Consider the following 19,639-nt stretch of genomic DNA (forward strand, 5'->3'; position numbering starts at 1 on the left):
TCACTCCTCCTCCCAACAGTAGGTCCCGCTTCACTCCTCCTCCCGACAGTAGGTCCCGCTTCACTCCTCCTCCCGACAGTAGGGCCCTCCTCCTCCTCCCGACAGTAGGGCCCTCCTCCCGACAGTAGGGCCAGCTCCTCCCGACAGTAGTGCCAGCTTCACGCCTCCTCCCGACAGTAGGGCCCGCTCACGCCTCCTCCCGACAGTAGGGCCCGCTTCACGCCTCCTCCCGACAGTAGGGCCCGCTTCTCACGCCTCACTCCCTCCCGACAGTAGGGCCCGCTCACTCCTTCTCCCGACACGCCTCCCTCCCGACAGTAGGGCCCGCTCACTCCCCTAGGGCCCGCTCACTCCTCCCGACAGTAGGGCCCGCTCACTCCTTCTCCCGACAGTAGGGCCCGCTCACTCCCTCCCGACAGTCTCCTCCCCCGACAGTAGGGCCTTCACTCCTCCTCCCACAGTAGGTCCTCACTCCTCTCCCGACAGTAGGGCCCGCTCACTCCTCCTCCCGACTTCTCCCGACAGTAGGGGCCCTCCTCCTCCCGACAGGGCTCCTTCTCCCGACAGTAGGGGCCCTCCTCCTCCCACTCCTTCTCCCGACAGTAGGGCCCGCTCACTCCTTCTCCCGACAGTAGGGCCCGCTCACTCCTTCTCCCGACACTCCTTCTCCCGACAGTAGGGCCCGCTCACTCCTTCTCCCGACAGTAGGGCCCGCTCACTCCTTCCTTCTCCCGACAGTAGGGCCCGCTCACTCCTTCTCCCGACAGTAGGGCCCGCTCACTCCTTCTCCCGACAGTAGGGCCTGCTGATTATCTGGATGATTATTGCTTTGAAACTGAACCTAAACTATACCAAAACTAATTTCACTCATTTAACAGATTTAAATAAATGAAGTAAAGTATAATGGGGAGAATGGGCGTTATAGTTTATTCAGTTTTTTTGTGAATTCTTTCCAACGTGTCAAGTAATTATCTTTTTGTTTTCTCATGATTTGGTTGGGTCTAATTGTGTTGCTGTCCTGGGGCTCTGTGGGGTTTGTTTATGTTTGTGAACAGAGCCCCAGGACCAGCTGGCTTAGGGGACTCTTCTCCAGGTTCATCTCTCTGTGGGTGACTGCTTTGTTATGGAAGGTTTAGGAATCACTTCCCTTTTAGGTGGTTGTAGAATTTAACGGCTCTTTTCTGGATTTTGATTAGTGGGTATCGGCCTAATTCTGCTCTGCATGCATTTGGTGTTTTACGTTGCACACAATGATATTTTTGCAGAATTCTGCGTGCAGAGTCTCTATTTGCTGTTTGTCCCATTTTTGTGAATTCTTGGTTGATGAGCGGACCCCAGACCTCACAACCATAAAGGGCAATTGGTTCTTTAATTATTTTTTTTACCACATCTTAAATGCTATGTCAAATTTTATGTTCCTTTTGATGGCATTAAAGGCCCCTCTTGCCTTGCCTCTTAGCTCGTTCACAGCTTTGTGGAAGTTACCTGTGGTGCTGATGTTTAGGCCGAGGTATGTATCGTTTTTTTGTGTACTCTAGGGCAAGGGTGTCTAGATTACATTTTTATTTGTGGTCCTGGCGACAACCTTTTTTGGAACATCATTATTTTTGTATTACTGAGATTTACTGTCAGGGCCCAGGTCTGACGAACTGTGGAAAGAAATGTGTGTTTTTGCCTATTTTAACCACACAGTTGTTGTTTGTGTACATGTATTTAATAATGTTTGTTATCAATTTGTAAAGCAGACCCTCATGCCAAATTGAGTCAAATGCTTTTTTTTTTTAACAATCAACAACGCATGAGAAGACTGTGCCTTTGTTTTGGTTTGTTTGTCAGTCAGTTAGGGTGTGCAGGGTGCATGTGTGGTCTGTCGTACGGTAATTTGGTAAAAAGCCTATTTGTTTTCACTGAGGAAAGGAAGTGTTTAGTCAATGGATTCTTCAATTGCATTGAGCTGATTTCTGATGTGCTGTTCTTTTCATGTAGTTTATTTATGTGTTGTTTTAGTGATTCACTGTAGTGAAGGCATAGACACAGGTTTTCTGGGTATCTGTTTTTGGTTGGATAGGTTTCTCGATTTCTTTCTTAGGTTTTTGCATTTTTCATCAAACCATTTATCATTGTTAATTTTCTTTGGGTTTTTTGTTTGACATTTTTTGATTTGATAGGGAAGCTGAGAGGTGAAATATACTGTTTAGGTTTTCTACTGCTAAGTTTACTCCTTCACTATTACAGTGGAATGTTTTGTCCAGGAAGTTGTCTGAAAGGAATTGAATTTGTTGTTGCCTAATTGTTTGTCCCCGACCTCATTCATACCGATATTAGTCCCCGACTGAATATCAAGCCTATTTCATGCACACAATTTGAGTCTCACAAATCTTCATTCACGCCAGTAAGCTTCAATTTACACCATACACACACAAATCTTCATTCACCGCAGTAAGCAGACCAGTAGGAGACGCAATGGCCCCGCCTTCTATCATTCTCTGTACAGCTTCTTACCCAGTCTCTTCCACTCCTTACCCTCTCTGCCTTCATTCACTTCTAGAGTGGACTTCAGCATTTTCAACACCTTTTCTATTTCCAATGACATTTTATGTACACTACAATACTGTCAACAACCTATGCCTTTACTCAAACCCAAGTGGTACCCTTTCCTTACGGCTAAATCGGCCCCCAATTAGGTCTAAAGTAAGAACTCAATTATGCACTGTGGGTCCCCTAGGGTATTAAGTAGTCTAGTGTCCCCCGGATTATCACCTTTACTTCAATACCAAATGTACAAAATAAAAAATACAATCACCCCATATGACTAACGTGTCGACCGGATCACGTTTCTAGAACAACTTAATGTCTCATTCAAACTTGGTAGTCAGTGCGCCGACTTTACTACCCGATGTACTTCACACACACCTATGCTTTGTTAGGACCTTAGAGAGACCCTCTCCTTAAGGCTAAATCGGTCTCAAGTCCAAGTAATCAATTTAATTATCCGTCATTCACACTTGGCCCTGCCTAGTACATCACATTCGCATCATATGGCTTTCCAATCGCACTTTGGTGGTCACTCGTTACCCACCACTCGTACATGTAGTCCCAGACTATCCAGTCACACTTTGGTGGTCACTCGTTACCCACCACTCGTACATGTAGTCCCAGACTATCCAGTCACACTTTGGTGGTCACTCGTTACCCACCACTCATACATGTAGTCCCAGACTATCCAGTCACACTTTGGTGGTCACTCGTTACCCACCACTCATACATGTAGTCCCAGACTATCCAATCGCACTTTGGTGGTCACTTTGTAGTCCCAGACTATCCAGTCACACTTTGGTGGTCACTGTTACCCACCACTCATACATGTAGTCCCAGACTATCCATCGCACTTTGGTGGTCACCGTTACCCACCACTCATACATGTAGTCCCAGACTATCCAATCGCACTTTGGTGGTCACTCGTTACCCACCACTCGTACATGTAGTCCCAGACTATCCAGTCACACTTTGGTGGGTTACCCACCACTCGTACATGTAGTCCCAGACTATCCAGTCACACTTTGGTGGTCACTCGTTACCCACCACTCATACATGTAGTCCCAGACTATCCATCGCACTTTGGTGGTCACTGTTACCCACCACGCATACATGTAGTCCCAGACTATCCAATCGCACTTTGGTGGTCACTCGTTACCCACCACTCATACATGTAGTCCCAGACTATCCAGTCACACTTTGGTGGTCACTCGTTACCCACCACTCGTACATGTAGTCCCAGACTATCCAGTCACACTTTGGTGGTCACTCGTTACCCACCACTCATACATGTAGTCCCAGACTATCCAGTCACACTTTTATAATCAACTAGAATGAATCATACATGTAGTCCCAGACTATCCAATCGCACTTTGGTGGTCACTCGTTACCCACCACTCGTACATGTAGTCCCAGACTATCCAGTCACACTTTGGTGGTCACTCGTTACCCACCACTCGTACATGTAGTCCCAGACTATCCAGTCACACTTTGGTGGTCACTCGTTACCCACCATTCATACATGTAGTAAGTGTTCTCTGTTACCAGCTACCAGCCAGGCATACTAGTACATCCCATACACAATGCATCATTAAGTATTGTTGATCAATAATAAAATTGCAGTTGCCAATGGAGATATTACTTTCTCAACTATTTTCCAATCTCACACATCATAGTTTAAATTTAGTAACTTACATCAAACAGGTGTCTCACAAAACTGAATTTGGATAACTCCAATGTGCAGAACTTTAGTTTTTCACAACAGGTGTCTGCTTACCTTTTTTAGTTGACCGGTCAGGATTTGTGAGACACACCGTCCGACGACAGTACTGGCCAATTGGCTGGCACACCAATGTCCAGCGATGTCCTTTACCAGATCACGTCGGTGGTCACCATCTGTTAGGGTTGCGTAAATTTGAATCTGGTATCAGGATAAATATAACAATGAGTCACCGATTGTATACTATATATTTTTTATTAACTAAGTAATAAATGGCAAATGCAACTTTCGTATATACGGGCTCACTGTAATACCACGCAGGGCAGAACAGAGAACTGACAAGATGTATGTAAATAGTATTCTTCTATACTGTGATAGACAGTTCCAACCCGTCTGTTGGCCTATCACAGTCGAGGCTGGGCGTGGTTTAAACTTGATCAGCCTATTGCAGGCGCTGAGGTGGGTCCCCGCCTCTTGGCGCTTCTGTTGATAGATGTAACTATTGCTGTGAAGAACATCCATGTGCTCATGCTCGATACCGTTATCTCACACCTGGCTCCTGTTATCTAACAAAAGACCGCTTGTTCTGCAACCCCACGCTTTGAATGTGCCCCCCCAACTCATTGCACAGGTCCCATCTTCTGTATTTTTCCATCATGAGAAAGGCCCATGGCCCTGAAACTGTTAACAATGTTTCAAGTCAGCTATGTTGCATAACACATACATACATCCACACAAGCCAACAGCAGATAATATTCAATCATATATATGGTAATGGCTATAATGTAAAACACAGGATCCAACAATTTCCACACACTATTCCTTCCATCTACAGCATTTCTAAATATTATTCAGTTCCTTCGGCTTTGATGCTTCATGATTGAGGATTGCTCTGTTCAAATACGGTAGACTGTGATTTTGCTGTTATCTGATAGGGGTGACTGTGAATGCTCTGAGAGACTCAGGGTTGAGGTCATTAATAAAGTTGTCTACAGTACTACTGCCAAGAGATAAGCTATAGGTGTACCTTCCTCTGCTTCTCCCTCTCTCTCTCTTTCTGCCTCTCCCTCTCTCTCTTTCTGCTTCTCCCTCTCTCTCTCTTTCTGCCTCTCCCTCTCTCTCTTTCTGCCTCTCCCTCTCTCTCTTTCTGCCTCTCCCTCTCTCTCTTTCTGCCTCTCCCTCTCTCTTTCTGCCTCTCCCTCTCTCTCTTTCTGCCCTCTCCCTCTCTCTTTCTGCCCTCTCCCTCTCTCTCTTTTTGCCTCTCCCTCTCTCTCTTTTTGCCTCTCCCTCTCTCTCTTTTGCCTCTCCCTCTCTCTCTTTCTGCCTCTCCCTCTCTCTCTTTCTGCCTCTCCCTCTCTCTTTCTGCCTCTCCCTCTCTCTCTTTCTGCCTCTCCCTCTCTCTCTTTCTGCCTCTCCCTCTCTCTCTTTCTGCCTCTCCCTCTCTCTCTTTCTGCCTCTCCCTCTCTCTCTTTCTGCCTCTCCCTCTCTCTCTTTCTGCCTCTCTCCCTCTCTCTCTTTCTGCCTCTCTCCCTCTCTCTCTTTCTGCCTCTCTCCCTCTCTCTCTTTCTGCCTCTCTCCCTCTCTCTCTTTCTGCCTCTCCCTCTCTCTCTTTCTGCCTCTCCCTCTCTCTCTTTCTGCCTCTCCCTCTCTCTCTTTCTGCCTCTCCCTCTCTCTCTTTGCCCTCTCTCCCTCTCTCTCTTTCTGCCTCTCCCTCTCTCTCTTTCTGCCTCTCCCTCTCTCTCTTTTTGCCCCTCTCCCTCTCTCTCTTTTTGCCTCTCTCCCTCTCTCTCTTTTTGCCTCTCTCCCTCTCTCTCTTTTTGCCTCTCTCTTTCTGCCTCTCTCCCTCTCTCTCTCTTTCTGCCTCTCTCCCTTTTTATTCCTCTTTCTCTGACATCTTGAGGGAAGAAGAACACGATTTTACCAGATGCAGCTTCATCTGAGGTGTCTGTCTGTCAGTGTGAGGCATGTTTTCTGTGCTTGAACCCTTTCTCCATATGTTCCCCAGCCTAATACTGACAGACAGACAATAAAATAACTAAGTGGGTTTGATTACCTGCGACGCAAAAATGTATAGCTCAGTGTTGCGGTGCGCCTAACACAGTGCCACGGGTTCTATGGAAATATTATGAAGGGTATGTTGTCGGGTAAATAATGAAGTGTGTTATTTGAAGATTATAAATGCTGGGGCATGGTGGTGCAGACGGAGGTTTGATGTAAAACCATCTCTCTTTTAGACTAGCTCAGGAGTTCATCATAGAGAAGTGAACTAATATAATGCTATGCAGCTTGGGGAATGCAAACCTCAGCCATTTCCCTTTTCCTGAGGATTTCGGTATGTTTTTCTGTTGGGTTTTCTTTCCCCAAAGTGTAGTCAAGTCTTCACAAAGTTGCTTTGCTTGAGCTCCTGTCTGAGTCTGCGCCAAGTACATTTACGTGATTTAGGTGAGCTTTCTTCCTCATAGTGGGTCAACATATTATAGCTGAATTCTTTCACGCAGGCGGTTTTTCCCCCCCTCATATGAAGTGAAGGAAACATAAGGAGTTTGGAGAGAAAGGCGTGGAGTGGAAGGGTGAGAGTGGGGGTTGATAATGTGTGTAGAAACATGCCCTCTTTTTGGGGGCCAAACTCTGATATCCCTCTTTCTCCTTTTCTCCTCTGGTCGATGGCGTGGTGTCAGAGCAGGGCTCTCTGTGTGTGTGCTCCAGCTGTGTCTGTCTGTCTCAGCCCCCTGCCCCTCCTCCTCCCACTTCCCACTCCCCCTGTCAGGACCCTCGTTTGCATAGATGCTGCAAGAGGGAGGGAGTGAGCGAGAGTCGGAGTCAGAGGGAGAGCAGAGTGTGGAAGCTGCTACACTCAGAACACAGGGCAACTGCTGCCTGTCTGGAAACTATTCTATTCACCAGCACCCCTCCTCCTTCACCATTTTCTCTGAAACTCAGGGTTTTGTTCCTCTCTCTGGGTAACTGTTGTGCTGTTTTGTTTCTTCCCGTCCTTTACAGTAGTCTGACTCGTCAGAGGCAAAGGGGACTTTTTAGTCTCTTTGGTTTGTCCAGAGTGGCTGTAGTCTACTGTCCTGAACATTTCAGCGTCTCTGCTGAGCAGAGGAAAGACTAAGCTTTTTTTTTCTCCCCCTCTGAGCGGATTTGGAGTGTGTGAGAGAGGGAGGGGGGAGTGTGCGAGCGTGTGTGTCAGCGAGCAACAGCGTGGGGAAAGGATGGCTGCCTTCCTCTGAGCTGCGTCTGCGCTCACGGGTTAACTCACGCCAATAAGGAACAAGGGACAAGCGAGGAGAGAACTTTTTTGGAAAGAAGGAAATTTCTTTGCTTTCTTCGAGGTTTAAGAAAGGGATTTGAACAATGCCTGCTGAAGTGAAACAGGTTAGTACTGTGGTTACCCAATCAATCTGTCTGTCTCTCTCGCTCTCTCGCTCTAATGATACATCCGCTTCCTAAAAAATATCTTCAGTAGCTGGCAATAATCACTTTCTTGCATTCTTGTCCTTCATGAGGAGCATGTCCATCTCTGTGTGTGTACTAGTCTCTACTCCCTACCGGGTTCTTCTCTTGCTCATCCTACATAATTAACTATTTATTTACACTATTTGTAGGCTGTAGTGCATTCTGAGAAGCGCAGACCGATATCTATAGACGGGTCTTCTGTCTGGTGAGCAGTCATCAGTATGATATATGAGTGACCCACCCACGTTGCCACAGACTTCCAGTCTGTCAGTAACATTCTGATTCCCAGATGATCCACATATCGTCTTCCATTGATGACACGCAGTAGCCCTATGTGATGTCTTGGATCACATTTGGGGTGAGCGGTGGAAGTTTCTCTGTGACGATTGGTTGTCAGAGGCAGGGTGACCCCCAAGACTGGATTTCTAACCCCCCTGTAAAGGCCAACTGAAGCTGTGGTCGGGAGAGGACAACTATTTCAGCCTTTTGGTTTTCACAATAAGGCTTCATTTCAAGTTACTTTTTGTTGCCACGTGCAGGAATACAGTGAAATGCCTTTCTTGCGAGTTCTTTCCCAACAATGCAGCAATCAATATCAATAGAACTATAAAATAAATGACAACAAAACACACGAGAAATAAGAAGTAAGCTACAGTGTATATACAGGGTTCGTTCCAGGGTCAGTGCCAATACCATATTTACAATGTGCAGGGAGACTGGGGTATGGTTACTAAGCACCAGGATGTGTGATAAACAGAGTAGCAGCAGCGTATATGATGATTGTGTGTAAAGTCAGTAGGAATGTGGAAGCAAATGAAGTGTGGGTGTGTAGAGTCCTGTGAGTGTGTAGAGTCCTGTGAGTGTGTAGAGTCCTGTGAGTGTGTAGAGTCCTGTGAGTGTGTAGAGTCCTGTGAGTTGTGTAGAGTCCCATGAGTGTGCTTACTCTGTGCAAAAATAAAATTACAAGGGTCAATGCAGCAGGGTTGGGGTCAATTCCTTTTCAATTCCAGTCAATTCAGGAAGTATATGGAAATGTCAATGCTTTTCAATGAGGACAATTTGGAATTTGGCTTGTTTGCTGAATTCAAATGGAACTGACCCCAATCCTCCAATGCCGATAGTCTCTAGCCATTTTGTTGGCTCCGTTACCAGAGGAATGTGCTTTTGTTAGTGTGATTTTTAGTGCCTTTGTTGGTGTTCTATAATATATTATTTGAACGTGTGTCCTACGCTGTGAGAATGCGATTTTCTCTTCCAGGCTTGATAAAAATACTAGATTGAGATTCAATGAGAGGAAGGCTAGCTTTGAATGAAGTCAACTACTCATAGTCAGCTCCTCTCCTCCCAGAGCCATGTACATATTGGGATGGGGTAGAGGGTGGAGTTAAAAGAAAACATTTAAAACCTGGCCTGGCGGAGAGAAACATTCTGTCAACTTTCCACTTTGCTGTGATAATTTGCCCTGTGGATAATGCCCTGGATGGCTAACGGCTGCCCTGTGGATGGCTGAACGGCTGCCCTGTGGATGGCTGAACGGCTGCCCTGTGGATGGCTGAACGGCTGCCCTGTGGATGGCTGAACGGCTGCCCTGTGGATGGCTGAACGGCTGCCCTGTGGATGGCTGAACGGCTGCCCTGTGGATGGCTGAACGGCTGCCCTGTGGATGGCTGATGCTTGATAACGGGTTGGAGCCAAAATGATGATGATTTTATTTTCTTTCTGACCTTGTGTTCGTTTCACCTTTTTTGACTCCCGTGTTTCTATACTGTGTGTTTCCAGTGATCTTACAGGGGCTTACTCATCCGTGACACCCTAGTGTCACCAACGTGTGACCTCTTCTAGGGAGCGGTCCTAAAATGGTGTGTAGATGTGCGGAATGCTGCGTGTCCCTGACCTCTGTTGCCGTCAGAGATGCCTGTCATGCTTAAGGGTGCGCTGGCATCATGATCCACCTCTGACCTTTTCTATCCTTCCGACTTCAAAATCCTCAGGGAGAAGAACACCTGCTGAAGGGGTGGTTGTCCCTGTCACATACACCCCTTCCCCAGGCCCTAAATGGATGGGTTACCCAGGGGTCAGTGTTGTTTTTGTTATGGTGTTTAAGGGATGTCTGCCTTTTTTAAGGGCAAGCGGTTGAAGGTCTCTGTAACCCCTGACCTCCACACCCATCCCTGAGCTTCAGCTGTGATGTACCCTGTGGGGATCTGGTATCGCAGAGTCTATTTCTATACGTTGATGAAGTATAGTTCTGTGATGGTCTGGTCAGGCTACACCGGCTGTAGATCACAGGGCAGAGGGCAGGCATGGGGAGTAGACAGTAGAGTACTACTGCACAGATGTTCCCGTGCCCTGAACCCGTCTTAAAGCAGCAGTAACTGCAGCAGGGCTTATGTTAAATGAATCCCGGTGAAGATTACTCCCTCAGCCCTCAATTACTACTGAGGACTTGGTCGGTCTGACCATGCGGAGTTATATTTAAACTTGCCTTATTTAAAAGTTCTCTGCAGACCAAAGGGTTGCTCCCTCGCTTGGAATAGCCTGTGTTGCTTGTACAGTCGTTACGTCTCACCCTGGTGGAGAATGGGAGATTTCACAGTGAAGGAAAAGGAAAATATTCAGAAAAGCCAATAGTAATTATCTTCCTCTGAGGTCTATAGTTGCAGAATCTCACTGTGTGTTTCAAATGGCGTCCTATACCCCTTATAGTACACTTCTTTTGACCAGTGCTCTATGTGCCCTGGTCAAAAGTAGTGCACTATAAAGGGAATAGGGTGCTATTTGGAACATAAACCAGACTTTTTTTTCCTGTCAATGGCTGAGTGAGGAGAAACCGCCGGAGTGACAAAAAATAATTAATCTAGAATTCAGCCAGAGACGTAGTGTCTGGTATTAAGTGTTGTGGACTGTCTGTCTCAGGCAGCTTATGGGGGTTTCACATGTATTAACAAAGACTTCCCTCCTCAGACTCTGTTTGGTTCCTGTGTTAAATTAAAACCAACCATCCCTCTATTGATTTCCATTCCTCTGTCTGTCTGTCTGCTCAGGCTGCCTCTGGTGGAAGGCTGCGCTCCTCTGTTCTCTTCCAACCTACAGATCAGGATTTGAAGACATGTAGAGCGTGAGGAGCGCCATTGTTCCGCCACAAAATATCAGTGACCCAAATGTGCGAACAGTGAATGGCTGGTGGAGATGGAAGATGCCCAGGGATGTTGTTTGGTCATAAGTGCTGTTCTAGCAGGATGGGGAAGTTTGGGAGGGAAAGGTGAGGCTTGGAGATTCCTCTGACTCCTTCCAGGTGGCATGGCCTGGTGCGCGCCCCCCCCATACTGCCCATGTTACCCAAACCCCTCCCACACCTCTTATCGCACAACCCATATGACATAAACTTCTCCCCATCCCTCCACCCCTCCAACCAACCCGCCTACCTACTTGGCCTGGGTTGAGTGGGTGTCAGGGCTGGGTAACCGGAGCTGGACTTAAGGGAACAGCTGACCCCCTTCCCACACTCCCCTTTCTGTACAGGCATTTAGAATTAACATGCTGCTGGCCTGGCCATCAGGTATCTGGAGTGTCCTGTGATGTTGCAGGTGGGTCAGGGGGACATGCCATGCGCTTCTCACCATACCCAGGGGGGTGCCACAGAGGCCTCGGCTGCACTCTCATAACCCATTTGGCAGGCTGAGGTGACCGATATAAGCCATGCCTGGCCTCGCTCACTCGCTCACTTACTACCCCACTCACTCTCTCGCTTACGGACTCCCCTGACATATATTGTCTCTTTGGGGCCTGGTCAAAAGTAGTGAATAGGGTGCAATTTAGGATGCGGACTTGTACGGCCCCTATTTCTCCCTGCCGGCCCCTGCTTCTCCCTGCCGGCCCCTGCTTCTCCCTGCCGGCCCCTGCTTCTCCCTGCCGGCCCCTGCTTCTCCCTGCCGGCCCCTGCTTCTCCCTGCCGGCCCCTGCTTCTCCCTGCCGGCCCCTGCTTCTCCTGGCCGGCAGCTGCCAAGCTTTTGTCATTGGTTGACGGAATTAAAAAGGTGAGCAATGACAGGCCTGTAGATGGATCCTTTCATATCCGTCTTGTGTTTGGGAATAAACAGTGTCGGCAGATAAAAGATGCAGCGCATGAATGAGATTGTTCGTTTGCCTTATTATCTGTCTGTTTTCCATCCACCAGACTAGAGCAGGGCCTGTTCAACACTGTGTGCGCGCGCTGTATGTGCGCATACATTCATGCAAAGCCTACATTACACATTGCACTGTGTTTTGTCGGTTACACTTTGAAAAGCTAAGCCTGCAACCTCCAATGGCTTGTCAATGGGCACTGGGTGATTGAACGTGTTGTTTCTTTCTCTCTTTGACTGTGAAATAAATCATTAAGATGAGGCCACAGAGACTGAGTCAGCTTACACACACACACACACACATTACTGAAGGGGAGTGACTGAGGAGCAGCCATTGTGTCCCCTGCAGTGGTTATATACTTAGTGCGTTCCTGCTCTGGGGATAAGGCTAGCCCTGTTTCTGTGGGAATGAGAGTAGTAAGTTCCTCCTATAATCTCCTTGCCTCCAACACCATAAACACTGTGTGAGTGTGTATGTGTGTGTTTCGGGGAATTGAGAGTCTTCCTCCATTCCTTTCTCTACCCGGCAGGCTGGCTCGATCTCTCTGTCCTGTTGGATCCCTGCCTGCGACAGACTTGTTTTAGATCTGGCAGATAACAGCGCAACAATCCCCAGAATATACAACCACAGCAGGCAGGGAGTGGGCAGGCAGATCGAGGCCCCATCATAGCCTACATCTGTCCTGTAGACACCAGCCAGGGGAGGGAGTGGAGAGAGATGTGAGGAGGGTGAAGACGGGGAGCTCCTTGTCTCTTCTTTGATAGGTGACGAGACTGGATTATTGGGCCTCGATTGCTGTTAAGTTCTCTTTACATACCATTTCCCCAACTCTATCTGCACCCCTAGGCAGAGGCTGAAAAAGAAAAGATTAAACGTTTCTGTGTGTGTGTGTAATTGGTCTATGTGGGGTGAGGGAAAAGGTGCATATGTGACAGTTTTTGGGCAGAGCCATTGCTACCGGAGTGGATGAGGACCTCAACCCTGAGTTCTGTGATTAATGACACAAGCAGGCTGCAGGAGTTTGGTAGCCAGAGTCCTGTGTTTACCTTGTTTCATTAGCCCCCCCCCCCCTCCCCATCGCTCTCTCGCCCAGGGAAAGGCAGTGGGTGCAAACCAAATGGCACCCTAATTCCTATATAGTGAACTTCCCTCGGTGCACTACTTTTGACCAGGACTCAATGAAGTGAATAGGGCTAGGGGGCCAGTTGGGACACAAGCCAGTGTTTACTCCTCGTCGTGGGGAGCTACGGTCGTGATGGTGATGCATCGTTGTACGGTCAGAAGAATCCGACGCTCATTGACGTCATGCTGAATTCTAGATTTTCCTCAATGCACCACTTTCGTAGCCCAGTACTCGAACTCAAGAAAACATTGAGAGTAAGGAATGAATGTCCCGCCTAGGAAAAAGCCAATCTTCAAGTGCATCAGAGGGACCCTGAAAAGACAAACATATCCCGAGGTAGCCTATATGGGATTAACAGGGGATTGATAGATTGACGTGATGTGTGCCACTTGTCCTGAGGAGCACATTAGCGTTGCCATTGACCACAGCGATCGATTCCGAGATTAAGTAGAAGTTTACCCCCTTCCCGTTCTGTTCCTCCCTCTGCATGACTAACCTACTACTTCCTCATACTCCCCCGATCTGTTAAAGTATTGCCTTTTTGAAAAGAACTGTGGCTTCTTGGACAGTTATTTATAGGCCCTATAGAATCCCCCCTCTCCTGCAGCTGGGGACCTTTTGAGAGGGTCCCTGAGGGGGGAGGTCAAAGTCCTCATACGGCTCCCTTCAACCAGAAACATGAGGACAAATGCTTACCCCCAGCTCCCCCCCTCAAGCACTAACCACCACATACAACATGCCCCCTGAGGTTTGGGACCAGACCAGAACTAGAGAAGAAGAAGCTCTGCTTGGGATCATGTTTCGTCTGGAATTTTTGGATGATCCGTGCGATGCACTTCCTGCCTCTGTCTGTGATGACGGCTCCCGAAGGAAGGTAGTGAGTAGAGGGGCGGGTACGGCCCATCGATCCATCCCTCCATCATGCCATCTGTCTTCTGGTTGCTGTCTTCTGGGATTTAATGCTCCCCTCTGACAGCTCCTTAGCGGGGCTCTGTACGCCTGGCCAGGCACTCCAGATTAGCACAGCCATGTGGTGGAGCACAGCATCGGGTGAGCAAGGGAGGGCTCTCTACTCATTTCTGTGTTTAAGTAGGTAGTGTTTGGAATGATCACAGCAGCCCGACTGTCTTCAGGCTATTACTCAGTCCCAGTCACCAGCCTGAAAGGGTTTTGTAACGTCCATCGTTGGCACCAACACTCAAACTGTCTTGATGGACGAACTCAAACCGTAGATTGCAGCGGTTGGTTTTGTAACGTTGGCCTGTCTGGTCATTATGTTGGAATGTGGACGTTTTTTTTTGCCACTTCCAGACCGAACAGAGAGGCAGTTGAGATGTGTTGATTGGTTCCGATGGTTCATTAGAAGGCTGTTGGAAACCTCACTCCCCTTTAGACCCAGACAATGAGGCCCGTTACTGGTGGCAGAGGTCCAGAGAGTCGGAGGGCGAGCGAGAGACGGAGAGATGAGGGGAGGCCACAGAGTCAGTCTCCCCAGACCCCCTCTCCCCTTCAGCCTTCCAGCCAGCCGCCCCAGCCACTTCCACCGTTCAGTCGGCACAAACACATGCTAATTAATTAGTGGCAAGAGTTCAGCCTCAGTCGGCCAGCGAAGAACTGCCTTATAAACCCATAAAAGGGAGAAAGATTGATTTTGTTTTTGTTCGTTTTTTGTCATTTCTTTAGCATACGGATACATTACAATGGTTCCTACAGTCCTAACTATAGAGTCAGCCAGATTCCGGGCCAGCTGTCATATGTCATTACGTGTGATGGCACTGCATTTTTACTCATCTCCTTATCTTCTCTTGATATGGGCGCGGCCCGTGCCCAGAGGGCCCCCGGCAAAACAATGGAGCGGCGCGCCAGTCACACATTCCTCAAGGGATGTATTGAGTTTAATGAAGGCAGACTTGCATGCTTTGCTCTGTAATGGCTGCCGGGTGGATGATTCCTGGTTCAGCTGCAGTAAATGCCGCCACCTCCCTTAGTTCAGCATTCCACCTTCCATGTTTTTACATTTGTTTGAAATCTGTAATGGAATGGGAAGTGGAGCATGGTGCAGTTAGTGGTGGCGCTGGTACTGTGCCAGCCACAGACAGGTCTGTCTGCTGAAGTGAAGGGATAAACAGAACAGGTGGCGGCGCGTAAGTTAATACCACCCCGGCCCAGGCTGGGTTGTTTAGAGACTGTGGGAGATGTCGGCCCACTCATGGCCTTTGTTATGTCTGTCAGTAAGACCTCCGTTAGAGCCAACTTCTTAAAAGGGGCACTCATTGTTGTTCTACAAGTGAATCACGGTATTGTTCCGTATTGACCAAAATAGCTTCAAGTACTTTCATGTCTGGCAACTGCAATGTCTGTGCTCAGTCTGTACCCCTTTGACTGAGTGGGAGAAAATATGTATTAGAAGACAGATATTCCCATTTTATCTGTGCTGAAACAACATCCCTGTTTTGACAAATCACAGCTTATATTTTCGTAGCTGGAGCTTTTGGCTGCCGCCGTCACTACAGTCTGAGCCTGTATTTATTTCCCTATGGCTGATGCTGCTCTGAGTTGCCGTGGGTTACCAACTGACATGCTGAGACTATAGGGAGGCCCTCGGTCCATTTGGCGGGTCAGGGGCCGGACAAAAGGCGCCTTTCCCTCCAAAATGTGGACGTGTCGACGAGTTCGCACGCAATAAACCCAGCTAAGGTCCTCAAAGTTAAGCAAACAAAGCTTGTTGATACAGACCACCTAGAGTTTCCCCAGATTCTTTCCATCACACTTCAGTATAGTTAAGAGACGCTTTAATCCAATAAGACTCACTTTTCATCCCGGCAAGCCCCTCCCTGTCCCATCTGGGGGTTTGTTCCTGTCTGTGAAGGAGTGGGAAGTGAGCTGTTGTGTGTGTGTGTGTGCTCCTCCACCACTTCACTGTTTCTCCGGCCTGCTGGGAGTGTTAGGGGGTCACCGAGCAGCCAGCTAACATTCCTCAGTCTGGCTTCCAAGCATTCAAACTCTGCCATCACCTCTCCCCAGCTCTCTTCCTTTCTTCCTCACTTTTTCAAGTCTCCCTTTCTTTGCCCCGCTATTTCTCTCTCTACCATCTCTCCTCTGCAGCCCCTCACGCGCCACGTCTCTTAAAGGCCATTGGGAGTTAATTGAGGCTGGTGGTCTCCTGGACATGGTCTGGAGTGGAACAGGTCTGGAGAAGGACAGGACGCGTATGAATGCCCTCTTGTGAATGGTATTAGTGTCATTAACCATCCGGCCAGGAGTCACGGGAGACGGGAGTAGAATCTCGCTCTCATGTTCTCACGTCACTCATGTTAAAGCCTAACAGGATAATAATGGCCTCTCTAGCACTAATGAAGGGCATAGGAAACACCCAGTTTTGGCTGGATCTATTCTGTCTACTGTGTAATGAGAAGATGATTTCTCATCGTATCTTTGTCTAGAGACATTAAAGAGACTTGTTCAAGTGCATACTTTTGAAATGGGGGCGACATTGAGCTACTGTATAGTCTGTGCGTCTCTGTGGAAGTGTTTTTGTTTGTCGTACTGGATGTTGTGCGCCGTTATTTCCAGACTCATGCCTCACTCTACAAATGTCTCATGCCCCCTTCTCCATAAAACCAAAGTAGAACAGCTAGATAGATCTATTTAGTTATTTACACTACTCCTCAAAAATCGTCAGAACTCCAGAGATGAGACCAACCAACTTAGACGGGAAGTTTTCAAAGAAAAGCGCTTGTCCACCCACCATTTTGTGGTGTGGAAATGACTTACTCACAGAGTGGCTATATGTCCGTGGTCAGAACAAGGCATTGGACACCTGTGAGACAGTGCGCCATGGGCACTCGCTCACAAATGGAACTGGGCTCCCCAAGATGCAGCCTCAAATTATAGCTGGGCCTGTGCAAGCATACAGTCTGCAGGGCTAGGTCATGCCAGCTCTGTCCGGCCTTGTGTGTCTGTCGCTCTCTCTGTCCGGCCGTGTGTGTGTGTGTCGCTCTCTCTGTCCGGCCGTGTGTGTGTCGCTCTCTCTGTCCGGCCGTGTGTGTCTGTCGCTTTTTTCCCAGCACACAATGTGCCTCTCTTTTTGATTCCACAGCCCCCTAGTTTGTATTGAGAAGCTCTATACAGTGGTGAGTGCCCTCATCCTAAATGTTTTGCAAGGTAACGGATGGAGAGGGTTTAAGGGGGGGGTGCGTAACCTGCCAATCTGTGTGCGGGGCACTTCACAGGGGTTTTTCACCCATGTGAACTGGGGTATACTGTTCCGGGTTGCCTCCTTGGGAGGGGAATTGTGGAAATAGGTTGCAGCAGATGATCCACCCGACAATACTACTGCAGACAACACCTTCAGGGCTGAGCCAAAACCTGGGAGATGGGATGTAGCAAGCCATGGATTCTATAGATGTTTACGATAATGTTTGTTGTGCAAAGTATGGCGTGTGTATGCATTGTGTAATTTGTGTGCTCAGATGCACATGGAATGTGTATATATGTGTGCGTGTGTCAGTACATGAGTGTGTATTAGTGGATATCTATCTACGTGTGTGTTGTAGACACAGCGAGCTGCGCGAACAGCAGCACAGGGGACAGCTTGTTGTGGATCTGAAGTGGGTCATCTCGCTACAGCTCCAGTATAGGCTAGCTCTCGTTCTCACACTGAGGGGAGAAGCTGCTGTTCCACAGGCTGGGATTCTCCTCCAGAGTAGGGCTTTACCATCAGGATACTTGGCTGGTTGCACACCTCCCCGGATAGCTCTACCCTTACCTCTTATAGCATGACACAGTGAGTCCCATGAGTTAAATTTGTTTTGGCTTATATTGTGGCTTTTGATATATATATATATATATATATATATATATTTCTTATGCGTCTTCTCCTTTCTCTTGCTCTACCATCGGAGCATGTGTTTCTTCTTGACCAAGCGTCGCATCTCTTATGACATTGACGTACACAACATTTTGCCTTCGTGTGGCGTTTTATCAGAATGATTCGTCTTCATCTGACTCTACGGAGAACATTCGTCTCATATCGGGCAGGCGAACACTCTTGTGATGCACGTTTCTTCCATCAAAGAGCCATATTTGGGATTGTGTTTATCTAATGGGCAGGAGTCCCATGGTTGAGACTCTGGCTGCTGGGATATCCTCCGCAGTTGAAATGAGTAGGAGCAGCCTTGATGACGCAACAGTCCTCTGCGTTTTCTCCGAGCGGTTCTGTGTTTTTGTGACAGGAGGGTGCTGTGCTGTGAAGGAACCGATCTCTTTAATGGCCTTTTCAGCTCTGAGATCAAACCCTCGTATCTGCTCTCCAGGACGTTTCATGTCCGAACGTCTGCTGTGCGTGCCCCGCCTCAGCCTAGCTCTCTGAAGAAGCAGGATGAATCGATGTGACAGGTCGTGATTCCAAACACTTACACAGACTAATTTCCCTGGTTTGATAAATGGGGAAGCATTTTTTTTTTTTGGTGGTCGCCTCCGGAATGTCGTCAACATTATACGTTTTGATGCCGTTTTCCACTCGAATGAGGAAAGCTCAGTATACTGTAAGTGATACCAGTCTGTGCTGGAGCTTAGAGCTCAAGGAGATGCTATAGAGTCATATTTACTGGGTGAGGTCACTGCTTTTACTTCAGAACTCTCTGGTTTCAATTCAGGGATGACCTTTTATTCTAATAAAATAATCCAGGGCTGACTAACGTATTTTTTTCTTCTTCGGGTAAATCTGTTGAGAGTTGACGGGGGACTAGAACAGCACTAGGAGTTTAATACCTCAAATGAGTCGTGTGATTTATGTGACGCGCTCCTTCTCTTTGCTCAGTCGTATGTCTGGATGCTTCTATTGGATGGTTGTGCTTAAGGGTATGCCAATGAAGAAGGCTTCAAACATCCGCTGCCCAACCAGTGCTATGTGGTGTCCTTACTCTGTTCCTGCATACTGTTAGGAATCCCCCTGTCGGCCTGTGTTTTCTTCTCCTGTGGGTTTGGAACGGGAACTATAGACATGCTGGCAGCGTGCAGGCAGCAGCCTCTCAGTAATGTGAGAGATTTGAGCACCCTGTAGCCATATGGGGCTTGGAATTCCACTGAAGTGTTCCCTAATCTCCACAACATGGGAGGAATTTGGAGGCGTTGTTTTTTTTCTTTTCGGCAGACAATATCAACCTGTGCTTCTGCTGCACACCACGTGGGTCTGGGTCTGGCACGCGGTGTTGATGCTGCAGATCTGGCTCCTGTAGCGCTGTCTTGTAGGGAAAAGGGGGGAGGGGGACTGGAAGGACTTGGAAGCCCTCCTCCTCAGAATGTCGATGTAAAATGGAGAGCATGTCTGAGTTTGTCTCGCTGCTATCAATGATGTGATTGGTCTCCTGAGAGTAAAACAGTTTAGCGGCCTAGTGTAGCGGCGCTGCTGCGGTGTTGGGAAGGAAGTCCTTGAATGACTTACTAAATGGCTGCTGATGGTTCAAGGCTAACGGACATTAGCTGGCCTCACGGTACTGTTTCAGCTCTTTGTCTCTGTGATCTCCGCTATAACTATTGGAATCTGCTGTTATCGTGGCAGAGAAATGATTTGTACATGGATGCCCAAGCATAGAAATGGATTGTTCAGTCAGTACCATGGGATTAGATGTAGCAGTAATCCAACAAACTAATGCGGTACTCACCCTGAGGACGTG

General features: G+C 48.0%; 1 protein-coding gene across 8 annotated transcripts in view; it reads left to right on the forward strand.

The window, feature by feature from the left end:
* Positions 1–19,639, forward strand: part of LOC112248640 (ARVCF delta catenin family member) — a 240,150-nt gene that overhangs the window by 129,902 nt on the left and 90,609 nt on the right. Inside the window, exon 1 of one of the 8 annotated variants that reach the window (XM_024417830.2) lies at positions 7,060–7,633. The exons of the other annotated variants lie outside the window; for them this stretch is intronic. Coding sequence (XP_024273598.1) covers positions 7,613–7,633 — 21 coding nt within the window. The 5' untranslated portion in view covers positions 7,060–7,612. Of the gene's footprint in view, positions 1–7,059; positions 7,634–19,639 lie in introns of those variants that run through there. 8 annotated transcript variants of the gene reach the window in all.

Source organism: Oncorhynchus tshawytscha, linkage group LG04 (assembly GCF_018296145.1).
Source record: "Oncorhynchus tshawytscha isolate Ot180627B linkage group LG04, Otsh_v2.0, whole genome shotgun sequence".
Classification (NCBI taxonomy): Eukaryota; Metazoa; Chordata; class Actinopteri; order Salmoniformes; family Salmonidae; genus Oncorhynchus; species Oncorhynchus tshawytscha.